This window comes from Oryctolagus cuniculus, chromosome 4 (genome assembly GCF_964237555.1).
Source record: "Oryctolagus cuniculus chromosome 4, mOryCun1.1, whole genome shotgun sequence".
Lineage (NCBI taxonomy): Eukaryota > Metazoa > Chordata > Mammalia > Lagomorpha > Leporidae > Oryctolagus > Oryctolagus cuniculus.
The window spans coordinates 5,766,686-5,785,490 of NC_091435.1; the positions used below are offsets into that span (position 1 = coordinate 5,766,686).

At 52.5% G+C, this 18,805-nt stretch overlaps 1 protein-coding gene across 5 annotated transcripts; it reads left to right on the forward strand.

Moving 5' to 3' along the window:
• Positions 1 to 465: 465 nt before the first annotated feature.
• On the forward strand, positions 466 to 7,484 carry HMGN1 (high mobility group nucleosome binding domain 1). Of its 5 annotated transcripts, none has more exons than XM_051833566.2 (7): positions 466 to 1,124; positions 1,539 to 1,662; positions 1,970 to 2,002; positions 2,093 to 2,122; positions 2,479 to 2,529; positions 4,264 to 4,392; positions 6,660 to 7,484. In XM_051833566.2, the coding sequence occupies exons 1-7, from the start codon at positions 481 to 483 to the stop codon at positions 6,705 to 6,707; spliced, it is 1,059 nt and encodes a 352-aa protein (XP_051689526.2). In that variant the 5' UTR covers positions 466 to 480; the 3' UTR covers positions 6,708 to 7,484. The 5 variants fall into 5 exon arrangements, with proteins under 5 accessions (XP_051689526.2, XP_069927910.1, XP_069927913.1 ...); XM_070071809.1 differs by having other exon boundaries at positions 1,542 to 1,662; XM_070071812.1 differs by lacking the exon at positions 4,264 to 4,392.
• The last annotated feature ends 11,321 nt before the right edge of the window (positions 7,485 to 18,805 follow it).

Consider the following 18,805-nt stretch of genomic DNA (forward strand, 5'->3'; position numbering starts at 1 on the left):
CTTCACGTTTCCAGTGTGGAAGCGTTTTGGTTGGGTGTGTTTCTAGGAATGGAATTACTGAGTCATGAATGTCTGTGTAGCTTTAAAGGATACTGGCTGCACCATGTGTTGTGTCGGCAACTTAAAAAAAAGGGCCAAAGAAAATATCTGTGGGCCACCTCTTGCTTAATGCAATTCTCAAGGGAGATTTTTATGAAGTCAGCTCACAGCGTTGCATGTCATTTTCTTAAGATCTTGCAACATCCCCCATTCTCGGGATAATGATCAAATGCCTCTCAGTTCACTCATCCTCCTTTTTCTACCTCCCCTCCCCTCCCCTCCCCAGTTCTGGGACCCTGCACCCCCGTAGGAGACTCAGGAAGCTCCTGGCTCCAGGCTTTGGCCCTGGCACAGCCCTGGCCATTTGGGGAGTGAACCAGCGGACGGAAAATCTCTAACTCTGCCTTTCAAATAAATAGATAAATATTTTTTTAATAGCAGATGATAAGGAGTTGCAATTTTAAACTGAGAAATCAGGAGACGCGCGCACCCTGGCACAGTGGGTCAGCCGCCACCTGTGACGGAAGCACCCCAGGGGCTCCGCCAGACACTCTACAGGAGAAAAATAAGACCCTTTTCCTGTGTTACCCCGACCCGAGGCGGCCTTTCACGGCTCCGGTAGACACAGCCGTGCGCTCCCGGGGGCGCCGGGGCTCCGCGACGGCCCCGGCCGCAGCCCTCCTCCACGCCAGGCAGGCGCTGCCTCAGCACCGGCCGCCGCGCGCGCGGGACCCTCCCCGCCACCGCCCCGCGCCGCGGCCCCGCAGGACGGCGAGCCGAGGCGCCGCAGCACCGGAAGTCCGCGCCGCGGGGAGACGGCCGCATCCACGCCCGCGCCGACCCGCACGAGCGCGCGCGCGTGCGCAGTCGCGCCCCGGGCGTCTGCTCTCCTTCCCACGACCTCCCCTCCGGCGCCTGCGCACTGAGTCCGTCCTCTCAGGCCCGGAAGGCTGCGGCGACTCACAGCCTCACGGGCCGACTGCCTCTCGCTCCGAGACCCGCCGCCGCTCTCCCGTCCCGGCCTGGCAGGCGCGCGCCCACCGCGGGGCGCCGGCGAGGCTTCCGGGGAGCTCGCGGGCGCCCAGGTAACCGGAGGGTTGTGGGCGGGGACGCCCGGGGCCACGTGGTGCGCTCCCGCCAATCAGCGCGCACACCGTACTTTGCGGCTCCGCTTCAAACAAACTACCGTGAGGCGCGCCGGCCTCTGCGCCCCGCCCCCCTCCGCGGGGTCTGGGGCCCCGGGAGATGGCGGGAAGGGGTGGGGGCGCCCAGGAGCGGGGGCGGGCCGGCGGGGTCGAGTGACGGCCGGCCTCACCTATTCCGGGCGCGGGCTGCGGCGCGCGCGCGCCGCCGGGTGGGCCCCGCAGCCAATGGGGGTCGGGGGGCGGCCCGGCCGGCGGGGAGGGGGAGCCCGCGGCCGGGGGACGCGGGGGGAGGAGGGGGCGGGCTCCCAATCCGGTTCCATCCGGTTCTCCCACCGCCCCCGCCGCGGGTCCCAGCAGCTCGGGCGGCGGGAGCGGCGGCAGCGGCCAGGCAGCCCAGCTCCGCGAAGGCTCTCGGCGCGCCGCGGCCCGCAGGCACCCGGCACGCGCCCTCCGCGCCGCCAGGATGCCCAAGAGGAAGGTAAGCCGCGCCCGCGCCCGCGCCCGCCGCGGCGCCGCCGGCCGGGCCCGCGTGAGGCCCGCGCCAGGCCCGCGCCGCGGCCGCCCGGTGCGCTCGGCGGCGCCGGGCCCGGGCGGCGCTCTGGGGGCCGGCCGGCCGGCGCGGGCGAGCGGGCGTTCTGGAACGTTCGGCGGCGCGGGGCGCGGAGGGGGCGGCCGGCGCGGGGCGGCGGGCTGACGTCACGCGGCCGGGCATTGTTCTCGCGGGGCGCGCGGCGGCGACTTTGTTCGCGGGCTGCGCCCACTCGCGGCTCTGCTTGTTCCCGCAGGTCAGCTCTGCCGAGGGGGCGGCCAAGGAGGAGGTGAGAGCCGGGGCCGGGGCGCGGGGGGCGCGGGGGCGGGGGGCGCGCGCGGGGCGCCCGGCTGACTGCTCTCTCTGCTCCCTCCCGCAGCCCAAGAGGCGGTCGGCGCGCTTGTCGGCGGTGAGTGGGGCGCCCGGGCGGGGCGGGGGCCGGGCCGGGTCGGGGTCGTGCTCGGGGTCGTGCCCGGGGTCGGGCCGGGGTCGTGCCCGTGCCCGGGGGCGGGGGCCGGGCCGGGTCGGGGTCGTGGTCGTGCTCGGGGTCGTGGCCGGGGGCCGGGCCGGGGTCGTGGTCGTGGTCGGGGCCGAGGCCGGGCCGGGGCGGGGCGGGGGCCGGGCCGGGGTTGGGGTCGTGCCCGGGGTTGGGGCCGGGGTTGGGGTCGTGGTCGTGCCCGGGGGCGGGGTCGTGCTCGGGGCCGGAGGCGGGGTCGTGCCCGGGGCCGGGCCGGCGGCGAGCCTCCGCGCTGCTTTGCCTTGCAGAAGCCGGCCCCCGCGAAGGTGGAAGCGAAGCCCAAGAAGGCCGCCGGGAAGGTGGGTCTGGGGGCTCGGGCAGGGGTGGCTTCGGATGCCGGGGGGCGCTGGGCCCGGGGAGGGCCGCCGGCTTCTCCCTGCCCCGAGGGCGGTGCTCGCGGAGCCCGTGACGGCGCTGGGGGTCCGTGGGACGGCGTCGCGGGACCCACGTGTGCCGTCGGCCTTGGGGACCCTCGTAGAACGCAGGCGGCGGCTCGACACCTGTTGCTCAGGCTCGGGCCGGGACGCAGTTCCTGGGGTGATTGTTGCGTTGGAAAGCGAAACAGGCGTAAATCGCGGCAAACTCTGCGGAGCTCGGCCCTGCTCCACGCGCGGCGCTCCACGTGGTCTTGCAGGGTGATGCCTTTCTGCTCAGAGCCTGAGAGAATCCTACAAAAAACACCGAATTCCACGCGCCTTTGCTAAAAGCCTGGGGCAGGTCATCTAGGCAGCGGTGAGGGTCGTTTCTAAACACTGAGGCATTGTGGGTAGCAGGGAGATTTCTCCTTAAAGGCACAAATTGCAGCTGTTACAGGAACATTGAGGGGGAATGCTAAAGTTAGTGTTTGTTCAACAAAGAAACTCTGCTTTGGCGTTTTAAAAGTGTTCAAGGAGTTACAAGCAAAGTACAGCAACGTGGAGTTTCTAACATCAGAAACAAATGTATTGATTCTCTGTACACAAAGTCAGAATGCCATGAAAGCGTCCCATGAAGGCCCAAAAAACTGGCTGAAAGTGTTGGCTTCAGTGGTGTGTGGTACCTGTCTTGCTAAGTTCCATGCTGAAAGCTGTGGGGGGTCAGGTCTGACTCTGGTGAGTGAAACAGAAGTGACGCACTCCCTCCTCACTGGGAAGCCGGCAGGTAAGACTTGGCTTTTGTGGGTTTTTGTGGAACAGGCTGTCAGTTCAGCTTTCACAAAGGAACAATGGGGCAAGAAATGTTTCCTGTGGTACTTCGTATCCCTACCAAATTTTCGTCTTCATGACGGATCCAGCTTCAGTGAGCTTGCAGAGTGGACCTGCATGTCTTTCTGGTTGGTGTCTGTCAGGGAAGCTCTTACCCTGTTGGTGGACTTGACTTGATTTCATTACTGCTGCATTCCCTAGTTACAGAAAATCAGAGGTTCTGTTAAGCTTCTCCACTTCCTCGTTGATGGATGGCCTCCAGAACGTTTCACGTTACTTTACAGTGGCTTAACTTTTGACCTTTAAGTTAGGCTAATACCTGTGCTTTCAGGTTCTTTACACACCTAGGCCGATAAATTCAGTTGATCCTTTAGCTACTCATGTGTTATCAAGGGGTTAACTAGCACAACCATCAACTAGACCATACAGCATGGTGCTTTTTTCAGTTGGGTGGTCTCAATGTGAGGGTAACAGCCTTGCCAGGTCAGTGGTTATTTGGCAGTTTGATTGTTGATGCTGATGAGAAATTGGGGGGCTGTGGAATTACATTGGGAGGAGACTTTCCTGACTCCTTCCTTCTGTGTGGTGCAGAACTGGTGGTGGAGGGGTGTGTAGCCCATGCTGAAGTTAGCATCATCGTGTCAATGAGGCTTGATACCAACCACTGTTAAGCGTTCTCCTTGTTTTCCTGGTCATTGGAGGTTGACCTTAAGTTGTCTCTTGTAAAAGGTGTATCAGGTGACTCAGGTTAACTCCTCAGTGTGTGACAGACATGACAACAGTTACAGATCCTGTCTTCAGCAAGACAGAGTGGAGGTGTAAAGTTTATGATCTTATTTTCTGTTGTAGGATAAGTCATCAGACAAGAAAGTGCAAGCAAAGGGCAAGAGAGGAGCAAAGGGAAAACAGGCCGAGGTGGCTAACCAAGAAGCTAAAGAAGACCTGCCTGCAGAAAACGGAGAAACGAAAAACGAGGAGGTCAGAAGCGTTTGCTTTGCATTTTGACAGTGGATGGTTACTGTTCTGTGTAGCAGTTAAGGCACGTTTGTTCTACTATTGAGCGGTTTTGTACAGTAACCCCAAGTGAATGGACAGACTCTTTGCTGTGAATTAGATCTTGAAAGTGTGTGTGTCGGGCTGGCACCACGCGCAGCTCACTTGGTTAATCCTCCACCTGTGGTGCCGGGTTCTGGTCCCGGTTGCTCCTCTTCCAGGCCAGCTCTCCGCTGTGGCCCAGGAGGGCAGTGGAGGATGGCCCTAGTGCTTGGGCCCCTGCACCTGTGTGGGAACTCTCAAATTTTTTAGAAAAAAGAAATGTATTTGTCAGTGGCATGTTTACTGGAAAAGCTGTCAGATGTGCTGAGTTTCACTGGTAATAGACCCTCTGCCTGTGGCTGTGTAGTCTGCAGTTTTTGGTGTCTTAGAAAAGGTTTACTCAGTGGCTGTAAGGGTTGTAAGGCTCATTTTTGTGTAACGTGACCTCGGGCTTTATTTAAATGAATGTTCTTCGAATTTCAATCTGTAGACTATTGCAGTGTGTCAGATCCTAATCCATTAGGATATGGGTGAAATTTCATTTTGATTTTATATTTGCATGGCTTTACTTTTTTAAGATTTTATTTTATTTGAGAATTAGAGTTACAGACAATGAGAAGGAGAGACAGAAGGGTCTTCCTTCCGTTGGTTCACTCCCCAAATGGACGGAGCTGCACTGATCAGGAGCCAGGCGCTTCTTCCTGGTCTCCCACGTGGATGCAGGGTCGCAAGCACTTGGGCCATCCTCCACTGCCCTCCCAGGCCACAGCAGAGAGCTGGACTGGAAGAGGAGCAAATGGGACTAGAACCCAGCGCCCATATGGGATGCTGACGCCACAGGCGGAGGATTAACCAAGTGAGCCACGGCACTGGCCCCGGCTTCACACTTTTTTAAAAACACATTCCACTTCATTTCCATTGCGCCTAGGCATGTTTTTCCCCCATTGTTGCTAATGAAGAAAGTGTTTTTGTTTTATTTTTCTTAAAAGTAGCCTCTTATTTAGGACTACATAGTGATCTAGAAGAAGCAAGTAAAAAAGACTGCTATTAATCCTTTTTATTTTAAGCTGTGACAAAAGGAACGGAAGCTTTTTCTTTTTAATTTGACAGAGTTATAGACAGTAAGAGAGACAGAGAAAGGTCTTCCTTCCATTGGTTCACTCCCCTGATTGCCACTGTGGCCAGCACTATGCCAATCCGAAGCCAGGAGCCAGGTGCTTCCTCCCGGTCTCCCATGCAGGTGCAGGACCCAAGCACCTGGGCCATCCTCCACTACCTTCCCAGGCCACAGCAGAGAGCTGAACTGAAAGAGGAGCAACTGGGACTAGAACCTGGTGCCCCAACCAGGGCTAGAGCCACAGCGCCAGCCGGAAGCTTTTTCTTAAAAAAAAAATATATAGAAGAATATACCAGTTTTGGTGAATAGCCTTTTTACAGTGAGTTTCCATTCACTAGTTTGTTTCCCAAATAGCCGCAATGGCTGGAGCTAGGCGAGCCTAAAGCCAGGAGCCATGAGGGTACAAGGGCCCAAGCACCTGGGCCATTTTCTACTGCTTTCCCAGGCCGGAGCAAGTTCTAACCACATCAAACACATGATACTAGGATCACATTACACAGTTCCAATTACAGAAGAACTTGACCTGGCAGATGCTATCAAGTTATTGTTGATTGTCCATATTCTCAGTAGTACTTACGGTAAGATTGCCATAAATACCTAACAACTGAACCTTCAAGACACAGGGTTAGGTTCATGTAAGCCTTGATCCCATTTTCATCAGCTGACAAGTGCTTAGCTTTTTTGTGTGTTTCTGTTTATAGACATGTTATTTAATGTTGTGAACACATGAATGTTGACCTCACAACCAGCAGCACATCTGAACATGCCTGCCCAGCACATGTATTTTCTCGGTACGGCATTTAGCAACAGTGGGGACATCACGCCTGCGGGCCAAAAGTAAAATCACAGCCAGAGCTGGAGGAGGACAGTGTGATCTCCGCTGGGAGTATGTGTGGAGCCGCGCACAGGTCTGCTAGGTGCCTGTGCGTGAGCATGGGAAGTGCCACGAATATTCATTTGCAGGTTATGGGATCTAGAAATAACGAAGATTGTATTTTTGAGACCTGGTATTTGGGTACAAGTAAAAACTTAGATGTCAAAGATCAGCAATAACAAAGATGTTTGATCATACCATTTTTCCCTTGATTTGCAGAGTCCAGCCTCTGATGAAGCAGAAGAGAAAGAAGCCAAGTCCGATTAATACCATACACCATGTGTTAGCAGTGCTCCCTGTCTCCCTTCTTGTACAATCCAGAGGAATATTTTTATCAACTATTTTGTAAATGCAAGTTTTTTAGTAGCTCTAGAAACATTTTTAAGAAGGAGGGAAGCCCACCTCATCCCATTTTTTAAGTGTAAATGATTTTTTTTAAGAGGTGAAATCATTTGCTGGTTGTTTATTTTTTGGTACAACCAGAAAATAGTGGCATATTGAATTCTGGGAGGCTTTGACTGTCTTGGGTGTCAGCTTAACATTCCATAGGTGGGGGTGGTTTTTATATCCTACAGTACAGCGCATACTAAATGGCAATTTGGAGTCTCAATTGTGCATTTAATCTGTCTTGAATATTTTCAGTTACTTCTCCCGTGTTTTGTAGAATTGTTTTCTACAGAAAACCACTCCTTGTTCTGTCAGAACCATGTGCACTCTGTAACATCTTCGGTTGTGGTAGTCCAGTTTTCCTAATGATTTTGTTAATGTGCCGTGAAAGATTGAAAATTTGAGTGTCGTGTATATGCTATTATATTGTGAATGGGTGGGATTTATGTAACAGCATCTGAAGATACTTGTACTTGATAGCCTCTTAAGGAAGAGTTGCCTCCAAATTTGAAGCTGGAAAGTCACTGGAATAACTTTTAAAAAAAAGAATGACAATTCATGGCTTTTTAGATTTTTGGTACGTATGTTAAGAATTGTGTACAAATTAAAATGTGTGTGCTGATTCTCAACACCAATAAAATCTCAATTATGGACAAATGCTTTGAAGCACATGGTTTAAAGACTACCTCAAGTTAGTTTCCATATTTGATCTTTCCAACGTGTTTTTAAAATTTAAAGAAAATGTTTTTAAGTTGTGGTTCTTGAAGAAGCATACTTTGAAAATGTGTGGTGCTCCTGGTTGAATAAGGGGAAAGCAATCTAGTGTCCTCTGAAGCGAAATAAGCCATTTTTCGTATAAGCAGTGAATACAGATTACAATAGGAGCAGATGTGAAGTATTTACATGTGACTGCACAGTCCTGTTCTTCAAGGGCTAACTTGTTTTTAAAGATTTATTTGAAAGAGTTACACAGGGAGTTAGAGGCAGAGGTCTTCCATCCACTGGTTCATTCCCCAGATGGCCGCAATGGCCGGAACTGTGCCCATCTGGAACCAGGAACCAGGAGCTGCTTCTGGGTCTCCCACGTGGGTGCAGGGGCCCAAGGACTTGGGGCATCCTTCGCTGCCCTCCTAGGCCATAGCAGAGAGCTGGATTGGAAGTGGAGCAGCCAGATCTCAACCTGACACCCATGTGGGATGTGAGCACTTCAGGTCAGGGTGTTAACCTGCTGACTGGACAAAGAGAGAAAGGTCTTCCTTTTGCAGTTGGCCACTGCGGCCGGCGCACCGCGCTGATCCAAAGGCAGGAGCCAGGTGCTTCTCCTGGTCTCCTATGGGGTGCAGGGCCCAAGCACTTGGGCCATCCTCTACTGCACTCCCTGGCCACAGCAGAGGGCTGGCCTGGAAGAGAAGCAACCGGGACAGAATCCGGTGCCCCAACCGGGACTAGAACCTGATGTGCCAGTGCCGCAGGCAGAGGATTAGCCTAGTGAGCTATGGTGCTGGCCTACAGCACCATTTTCAAGGTTTATTTTCACATGTATTGGTGTAGGGCAGCTGCACTAATGGGGCAAATGTGGAAACTGGGCTGAAGAAAGACCTCGTCAAGATTACCCCTAAAGGGGACTGAAGCAGAATTTAGGACTGCATGCTTGGTGTGTAATTTGTGTGTTCATTGAGTACGAGGCAGGGTTGCTTTAAGGTCAGGAGTTTCAGGGCCAGTGCCTAGGACAGTGTGCCATGTGGGCACCAGTTCTGGTCCAAGCTGCTCCCTGCTACTGTTAGCACGCTGGGCCCCTGCACCCATGTGGAAGACCCAGAAGAAGCTCCGCTCTGGCCCTGCCCAGCACCAGATACTACAGGTATTTGGAGAGTGAACCAGCAGATGAAGATCTTGGAACTCAGCCTTTCAAATAAATAAATAGTATATACACACATAAACTCAGGACTTGTAGGCCATTGAGAGAATTCATAGGGCTAGTGAACCTATTGGAAAACAGTATGGTGACATGGGGTGAACTGGGACCTAGAAGCGTTGTCAAACTTAGAAGAAGTGGTTGTTGGTGGTTGTGACACTGGTAAGCACTCTTGGCTTTCAGTTTAAGAGTTTCATAGTGGGGTGTACACACACTGACTCCCTGTTGTAAATATCTCTTACGACTGCCAGAGTTTGTTGGCATGTGTCGTAGCAGTTAAAAAGGATGTCGAAAAGCTAAGGGAAGAAAAAGTTTTAATCCTAAACCCATCTGTCAACTACCAAGTCCTCAAAGCCTTAGAAATAGTAAATGCTTGGAAGTCACAGATTCTTGTCACAATATATTTCAAAGGAATGATTAGTTTTCCTCACATGTAGTAAGTAAGGTTTTTCAGTTTATGGATAGAACTTAAATATAGAAAATAAAAGTGGAAATACTTTTTAAGGTCTTGTGTCAACATATCAGTTACTCGGGTGTATCGTTCAGGCTACACGTTATCCCATTAGGGCAAAATGAATAGGATGGTCCTTCATTTGTGAAAGAACTTTTTTTTTTTTTAAGATTTGTTTATTTGAAAGAGTTACAGAGAGGAAGAGACAGAGAGAGGTCTTCCGTCCGCTGGTTCACTTCCCTGATGGCCGCAACTGCTGGAGCTGCGCCGATCCAAAGCCAGGAGCCAGAAGCTTCCGGGTCTCCCAACTTTGGGCACACCCCCAGCTGTTGGCATCTGGGGAGTGAACCAGCAGGTGGAAGACTGTCTCAGCTTTAAACCATTCCCAAGATAAGGTAAATGGAAGATAACTTTAAAAGGTTAATTTATTTGAAAGGCAGGGTTACAGAGACAGGCAGAGTCAGATCTTTGTCAGATGGTTCACTCCCTAAATGGCTGCAGTGGGCAGAGCTGGGACTCCCATTTTGGTCTCCCATGTGGGTATCAGGAGCCCAACTACTCAGGCCATTGGCTACTGCTTTCCCAAGTGAATCAGCAGGAAGGTGGATTGGAAGCGGAGCAGACAGTACTTGAACTGGTACTCATATGGGATGCCACTGTCCCAGGCTTCAGCTTACCCTGCTATGCCACATTGCCGGGGTTGGGCCAGACTAAAGCCAGCAACATCATCCAAGTCCACCACACAGGTGCAGTGCCCAAATGCATGGGTCATCTTCCACTGTTTCCCAGGTCATTAGCAGGGAACTGGATTGGAAGTGGAGCAGTCAGGACTCGAACCAGGGGTAGCTTAACCCACTATGCCACAATGCTCACTCAAAAGATAAGTTATTAGCAATGCAAACTAGTCAACCTTTAATTGGTTAACTAGACAAACTAGTTAACGAAAACCATGCATTCTTGACTTCTCAGGTCAAATTGGACCTGTGTCAAATGTGGGTTAGGGGCCAGCACTGTGGCCTAGCAGGTAAAGTCACTGCCTGCAGTGCTGGCATCCCATATGGGGACCAGTTCATGTCCTGGCTGCTCCACTTCCTATCCTGCTCTCTGCTGTGGCCTGGGAAAGCAGTAGAAGATGGCCCAGGTCCTTGGGCCCCTGCACCTGCATGGGAGACCCAGAAGAAGCTCCTGGCTCCTGGCTTCAGATCAGCACAGCTCTGGCCGTTGCAGCCATCTGGGGAGTGAACCATCAGACGGGAGACCTCTCTGTCTCTGCCTCTGCCTCTCTGTAACTCTGCCTTTCAAATAAATCTTTAAAAAAAATGGTACGGGTTAATATGTTAGGCACAGGCTCTGGAGCCCAGGGCCTGGGTTCATGATGATCACGGAGGCCCCAGCGGGAGACAGGGCCTGTTGTAGCAGTTTGAGGCCTGGCTGTGCAAGGATTCTGTGTGTGGGAATGGGAGCTCCAGGCATCCGGGCAGCTGCCAGGAGAGTGTGTGTAGTTGTGGCAGCCGACAATGCTCATTGGGAAAACCTCAGGAAATTCAGAACAGCTAAACACACCCATAATTAACTTCTCTAGACAGCTATCAAACAGGCAAGTATTTAGAGACGCGTTTTCCTCAGGCTCCTTTCTGTGCTCCGTGGTTACGTGACACAGTGGTTCTGCGGCCTGTTGTGACGTTTCTCATGCTGTGAAAGCCCATGTCCGTGAATTCAGCTCTAGACAGCGTTCGTAGTATTTTATTTCAGAAATGGAACTTGCCAGACATTCAGATGTTAGACTTTTCAATAAGTTTGAGATTAAAATGAGTAATCTCTTACTAATCCGTGCAGGTGGACCTAAGGCCACATCTGCTTATCATAACCCCCAGGTGTTCCATGAATTTGCAGTGAAAATAATTGAAAAACAACTGAATGTTTGTAGACATTAAGCTTAACTATATGGTGAGAGTTGGTTTTAAAAGTGGCAATTGGTTTTAAAAGATCATAAAAGTTAGGATTACTTTTTGTTAAAACTTGAGAAATAAAGCCGTTCAATCGCAGAAGCACAAAATAATTATTTTAGATGTGGAATTGTCTTCATACAGTTTGAATTTTTCTTTGCTTGTAAATGCCAAATTGCTTGCTTAATAGCTCATCATGTAGTCAAACCATAATTTAGCTATTGCAGGCTTTTTTTGTTTGTTTGTTTGTTTGTTTTTTGACAGGTAGAGTTAATAGACCGTGAGAGAGAGAGAGACAGAGAAAGGTCTTCCTTCCGTTGGTTCACTCCCCAAATGGCCACTACAGCCAGCCAAGCCAGTGCTGTGCCGATCTGAAGCCAGGAGCCAAGTGCTTCCTCCTGGTCTCCCATGGGGTGCAGGGCCCAAGGACTTGGGCCATCCTCCACTGCCCTCCCTGGCCACAGCAGAGAGCTGGACTGGAAGAGGAGCAACTGGGACAGAATCCAGTGCCCATGTGGGATGCCAGCGCTGCAGGCAGAGGATTAACAAAGTGAGTCATGGTGCCGGCCCCTGCAGGGTTTTTTAAAAAGATTTATTTTTATTTATTTGAAATACAGTTACAGAGAGAGGTAGAGAGAAAGAGGTCTTCCATCCACTAGTTCACTCCCTAAATGGCTGCAACAGCCAGAGCTGAGCTGATCCAAAGTCAGAAGACAGGAGCTTCTTCCAGGTCTCCCACATGGGTGCAGGTGCCCAAGGACTTGGGCCATCTTCTACTGCTTTCCCAGGCCACAGCAGAGAGCTGGATTCATAGTGGAGCAGCCAGGACATGAACTGGTGCCCATATGGGATGCCAGCACTGCAGGCAGTGACTTTACCTGCTAGGCCACAGTGCTGGCCCCTAACCCACATTTGACACAGGTCCAATTTAACCTGAGAAGTCAAGAATGCATGGTTCTCGTTAACTAGTTTGTCTAGTTAACCAATTAAAGGTTGACTAGTTTGCATCGCTAATAAGTGATAATAAGTGGAGCATCCAGGTCTTGAACCAGTGCCTTTATGGAGCGCTGGCGCTTCAGGCTGGGGCTTTAACCTGCTGTGCCACGGCACCAGCCCTCACTGCAGGGTTTTGAGAAAAATGATTCCTAAAGCAGCAGGATGTACTGAAGCCCTGTGTGCCAGTCAGCCAGTCCCAGCAGCCACCCACAGGTGTGCCCTGCCCCTTCCATATTTTTTTTTTAAGCAAATAAGGATGGATATATTTTAATTAAGTGGGAAATGAAAAGTGAATGAACAGGAACACAGGTAAGATGTGTCCGTTCACCATTGAAGCTGTGCACATTGGGTGCAGAGTCCATTTAATAAGAAGCTATTTTTCCAAAACCCAACGTGGCTGGCTTCACCTTTAGGGTCACATCTTACCACCCAGATGCTGAGTCCACAAAAGTTGTTTCCAAGAAGAAAAAGATAAATGGGTGCCGGCGAGTTTTCGAGAGCGTGGAAAGGTGAAGCCATCCAGGCACTGAAAGGGAAGAAGCGGGGGCAGGGGGAGAAGGCACTCGGGCCCCAGCGCCAATGCAGACGCTGCCCACCGCTCCCTTCCCCGCCTCTCAGCTGCAAGGGGCAGGTCTTGGGCTTGCCACAGGTTGGGGGACAGCGACACCGTTCTCAGAGGCCCAGACGCAGTGCCTGGCACGCAGGGCTCCATGCGTGCTGACTTCACTTCCCCAGAGGCTGTCGGGGCTGGCAACTGCTAGACTTCCGTGGGGTGTCCCCACCTCTACACATGGCTAAGCAAAGCCTTCGACAAGGCACGGGACTGTAACGACTTGAGGTTGAGCGTTATGATGGCGGCCTCTTGGCTGGTACAGTCTGGCTGAGCACGTGGCTTTGCCAAGTCCTGAAGTGTTTTCTGTCCTCAGCGGCAAAGGTTGCCATGGGGCTTCAGGTTGGATTTCACCACTGCAGATTCTGAACTATTAAATTTTTGCCCCTGAAAGCCCTTAATGCTAGTATTAGAACATGTTAGTTTAAAGACGTATGGAAACTAAATTCAAGTTACGAGAATGTTACAGGCCACTGAGCCGTTATGCATGATGCATAGAGAGGACAAGCTGAGAGTCTTGCATGCTTGGATGTGTTTCTGTGAGGATGTGGCTGCATAGGTAAATGTGCAAGACTGATTTCCACCGGCGCTGCGTTGGGCTTTCAAAAGCAATGCATTTAAAAACAGCCTTAACTGTCACTGCGTAATTTGTCACGTTATGCTTCACCTCTCCTTATCTCCTTTATTTCCCGAAAGGAGTGTGAACTAAATGTTAAATTCAGCGAAGCTCACGCGCACGGAGTGGACTCTTAGATACCAGGATAAGCACAGCCGGGAGCTGGGGCAGAGCCAGGCGTGCTCTCTCACAGGCCCGGAGGCACCACGCTTCCTCTTGGTCAGCATCAAAATGGAGCATTTTTCTCTATGAAGAAAACTAGAAATGGAGTCTTTGACATAAAAGAAGATCTGAAATAAGAAACACACGCTGTTCCTAACAGGAGTCCCTATTTAAGGGTACCGGTTCTTCCTGTCTTCAAGAGTCATCATATTGTAGCATTTGTCAAGATTCCCTTCAAGGCTGAATATTCTTGTTTATCCTTTCATCTGTGGATGCACCCTTGGGTTGCTTCCATCTTTTTTTAAATTAAAAAAAATTTTTTTTATTTATTTGACAGATAGAGTTGGACAGTGAGAGAGACAAGAGAGAAAGGTCTCCCTTCCGTTGGTTCACCCCCCAAAATGGCCACTACGGCTGGCGCTGCGCCAATCTGAAGCCAGGAGCCAGGTACTTCTCCTGGTCTCCCATGCGGGTGCAGGGGCCCAAGCACCTGGGCCATCCTCCACTGCCCTCCCGGGCCACAGCAGAGAGCTGGACTGGAAGAGGAGCAGCCAGGACCAGAACCCGGCACCCATCTGGGATGCCAGCACCGCAGGTGGAGGATTAACCTAGTGAGCCACGGCGCCGGCCCCATCTTTTGTCTACTCTGAATAATGCTACTATGAACATGGGTGCACAAATATTTACGGTGTCTTTGCTTTCGTTTCACTGAGACTTCTGTCCAGAAGTGGAATTAAGGGATCACGTGGTAAGTGTGTGTTTAATTTTTGAGGAGTTGCCACACCATGTCTCACCCTCACCAGCAACACACAAGGATTCCTTCACATCTCCATCAACACTTGCATTCTCTAAAAATATGTTCATGCAGGAGGGGTACATGGAAATTAGACCAACATGGATACCATTTGTGCCTGTCGGTTGGTAAGGGACAGAATGACACTGGCCTCCCTTGAGCACGCGGGCTCTCGGCAGCAGGTGGCCTTTGGACTTGAGCTGAGACATCGGCTGTTTCCTGGATCCCTGACCCGACAGCCTTTGGACTCCAGCTGCAGATTCCAGCCTCCATAACTGCAGGAGCAACTGCTTAGAACAAATCCCTCCGTGTACAGAGGCACTGCACACTGGTTCTGCTTCCCCAGAGAGCCTTCTATGCTTTGACCTAATAGTTTATTTGTAAGGATCTACACATTGCATAGGGATATATGTACGAGACCATTCAAGGCAAAGCAGTTTATAATAGTATAACAGATTCTGGTGCATCCTCATCGACTCCGTGTTATCAATAGCATGTGGCTAAACAGAAGACGACAGAAGCGTATGTGTTGGCAGGGTATGGGATCCAGAATGCATGGTTAGAAGGAAATGCCAGTCGCAAAGCAATATTCAGAGTTTAATTCCGCTGCACAGACATATTTTTAGGAGCATAAATCGATGCCAGCTGTGTGCATGTTGTGTAAAAGCAGCTCTGGACGCCATGACCAAATTGGTGACAAGTCCATTCCCAGGGAGGATTTAGGGAAGGGGGGAGTGTCGCTCCCCCTCTTCGTGGAGGAACGACACAGGACCCTGCGCTGTTCTTTCTGTCTGCTCGGCCCTCCCCGGGTTTGCTGCTGGTTCTTCCCGGGTTGGCTACCGACCCTCCACCTCCGTGGAAGGGCGGTTCCCCCTGCCACTTTCCCCACTTCCGCGGGGGAGCGGCGGCCGGCTCTCTCGGGGGCTGCACAGGTGTTCCTTCAGATAGATGTTCCTGGTGCATGTTGTCTCTCTCCTCCTTTATAGTCCTCTTCCGCCAATCCCAACTCGGCTGCCCACATACCGAGCACGCTGCTCTCCTTCAATCAGGAGCAGCTCCCGCAGTTTATCGGTCGAACTGGAGGCAGCTGCGTAGAAGTTGTTTACTCCCTTCTCAGCGCCATATTATGGGAGAGCAGATGCATAGAATAAGTCTTAATTCCAGTAACTTAGTCTAGTCTGAGTTGCTCCCCACAGGGGAGGGGCAATGGGTAGGAAAGGAGAGTAGACTTTTTTTTTGACAGACCACGTAGGCCCCACTCAATTGGTTAAGATCCTTCTGTCATAATGCAGACATGGGGTGCGTGTCCCCTCCCCCCCAAAACAGCTTTGCACAAAGTGCTCCAAAGTAAAAAAAAGCCCATAAACCCCCCCAAGATGAGGAAGCAGAGTCCTGACTGGGTGCGGCCCTGGGTGCAGGCCTCGGGGAGCCTGGGTGCTGCTCACTGGCGGTACTCCAACTCGTCCACACTGATGACCTTGGCAGGCATGGAGGGCAGGGGCTGCTGGAGCACATCTGACCCAAACCATTTGGCGAGGCCCATTTGGCGAGAGACAGAGAGAAAGGTCTTCCTTTGCCGTTGGTTCACCCTCCAATGGCCGCCGCGGCCGGCGTGCTGCGGCTGGCGCACCGCGCTGATCCGATGGCAGGAGCCAGGTGCTTCTTCTGGTCTCCCACGGGGTGCAGGGCCCAAGCACTTGGGCCATCCTCCACTGCACTCCCGGGCCACAGCAGAGAGCTGGCCTGGAAGAGGGGCAACCGGGACAGAATCCAGCGCCCCGACTGGGACTAGAACCTGGTGTGCCAGCGCCGCAGGCGGAGGATGAGCCTAGTGTGCCACGGCGCCAGCCAGCCAGGAGGGTAGACTTTTCAATGTATTCATGCTTATATTATTTGGATTTTTTAAAAAAGACTTATTTATTTGAAGGGAGACAGGCAGAGATCTTCCATCTACGGTTTACTCCTAACAGCCTTCAACAGCTGGGACTGGGTCAGGAACCAGAAACTCCATCCAGGTCTCCCACATGCGTGGCAGGAGCTAAGTACTTGGGCCGTCATTGGCTGCATCCCAGGTGCACTGGCAGGGAGCTGGATCAGAAGTGCGGAGCAGCTGGGAGTCGAACCCGGGGCCCCCACATGGGATGCTCTGTGCCCCGACACCTGCCTCGTGCAGCTTACCTTCTGTGGAGGCAGGCAAGAAGAAAATGGAAAAACATCATGTGCCACAGCCTCAAGAGATATTGTTAGAAGAAACCTGGAGGCGGGAAGGAGGTAGACAGAGTTATGTTGGGTGTTCAGGGAATGCTGCTGGGGGCAATGTTTGCTCGGTAGAGGCACAAACAGGATGGGAGCCTTGTGAAGGTCTGGGGGTGGGGGAGGCATCCTGGTCAGCGGCAACAGCAAGTGCAAAGGCCCTGAGGCAGAGCTGAGCTGGGTGTATGTAGTGCAGGAAGTAAAGGAAGGCTGATCAGGAGGCAGTGAGCACTGGAGGGAACTAGAGCTGGGATTTACTCTGGGCTTGGGGGAGGGCCCTGGAGCGATTTGAATGCGGAATCCGTGCGCTCTGGCGTAATCACACTGTCAAAGCTGACTCTGGCTGCTGCAGCCGCGTGCTAGCGCCTTGCAGAAGCGGCACAGGTCCTGTATGTCACAGTGCTGGAGGCTGCCGGTCTGAGATGGTCTCATTACACCCAAGTCCAGGGATCCGCAGGGCTGTGCAGTTTATAATAGTATAAAGGGCTCCTTGCCCTTCCAGTACCCTGCGGACCTGGGCTCGTGTCTCCATCTAAGGTGGCACCATTCTGTCCATCGCTTCTCTGCCTCTGAGCCTCCCACCTCCCTCTCTGCCATAGACACTGGATCCCCCGACCATCCCGGGGTGATTTCCCATCCTGAACTCCCTGCTTTGATCACATTGGCAAGATCCATTTTGCCATGGGAGGCAGCCTCTTCCCAGTCCCCAGGGATCAGCATGCCCACTCCCCACTTCCCGGGGCAGGAACAGCAGGAGGCCGGGTGGTGGTCACTAGGAAGAAGAGGTGGCGCAGGGGAAGTAGAAAGAGTTGCTCAGATTGGAGCTCTGCTTTGAGGCCTGCCTTCCCCTCCCCCATGCCACCCCCCCACCCAGAGCTCGGGCCTCTTGGAGGTCTCTAATCCTCACCTGTAGGGAGGGGCTTGCCCCAGCAGAGAGCTTCCTTCCTGCGCGCTCCAATCCATCCACACACGTCTCGGCAAAGAGCAGAAACAGAACCAGGGGCCGGGGCCGGGGCTCACTTGGTTAATCCTCCACCTGCGGCGCTGGCATCCCATATGGGCGCCGGGTTCTAGTCCCGGTTGCTCCTCTTCCAGTCCAGCTCTCTGCTGTGGCCCAGAGAGGCAGTAGAGGGCTTGGGCTCCTACACCTGCATGGGAGACCCGGAGGAAGCACCTGGCTCCTGGTGTCGGATTGGCGCAGTGTGCCGGCCGTAGGGGCCATTTGGGGGGTGAACCAACGAAAGGAAGACCTTTCTCTCTGTCTCTCTCTCACTGTCTAACTCTATCAAATAAATTAGGGAAAAAAAAAAAAAACAGGTTTTACTCCAAGAAAGCTGTAAAGCAGTGGATAGACAAATTCTACTCTCCGTCAACTTGCCTTGGCTTTAAAGACCCTGATCCTAAAATGGACACACCGGGGGCATGCCTAAGGGTTCAGGGATTCATAACACACAGATGCTTTTATTTCCTCTTGAAAAAAACTAAATGGAGGGTCCCCTCCCTTCACCAAGCTGGCTGGTATGTACTCGTTACATTGTGTAACAGACCATGCACTTGGATTGGGCTTGCCCTGGGCCCAACAGGCTAAAGCAACAAGAGCTAGGGTCGGTTGCAGGGGCTCTGTAACCAATTATCTCAGCTGTAACCAACTGACTCCTTGACTAAGCTTTAGCCAATTAAGTTGTTTTCTATGCCTCACTTCCATTTTTCTATAAATGCTGTCAGACCACATTGCCGCTGGAGTTCTCAGAACCTGCTCTGCTGCTGCGAGCTGCCCAGTTCGCAAGCCATTTCTTTGTTTTTGTTCTTGTTTGTTGAAATAAACTCTACTTGACATAATTGGCCTATGGAATTTTCCCTTTTAACATCATTTTTGTTCCTAGACTTTTCCTCGGGCTATTTCTCCCACTACAAATGTCCTTGATTTGTTCTAAATCCGACTTTTTAAAAAATAATCATACTTTGGCCTGCGCCGCGGCTCACTAGGCTAATCCTCTGCCTAGCAGCGCCAGCACAACGGGTTCTAGTCCCGGTCGGGGCGCCAGATTCTGTCCCAGTTGCCCCTCTTCCAGGCCAGCTCTCTGCTGTGGCCAGGGAGTGCAGTGGAGGATGGCCCAAGTGCTTGGGCCCTGCACCTCATGGGAGACCAGGAGAAGCACCTGGCTCCTGCCATTGGATCAGCATGGTGCACCGGCCGCAGCGCACTGGCCGTGGTAGCCATTGGAGGGTGAACCAA

Excerpts from the sequence above, each read along its gene's own strand:
- HMGN1 (XM_051833566.2), top strand. The coding sequence starts at position 481 with ATGATAAGGAGTTGCAATTTTAAACTGAGAAATCAGGAGACGCGCGCA. Across the intron at positions 1,663-1,969 it reads CCAGGATGCCCAAGAGGAAG|GTCAGCTCTGCCGAGGGGGC; the intron begins GTAAGCCGCGCC and ends TTGTTCCCGCAG. Across the intron at positions 2,530-4,263 it reads CCAAGAAGGCCGCCGGGAAG|GATAAGTCATCAGACAAGAA; the intron begins GTGGGTCTGGGG and ends TTTCTGTTGTAG.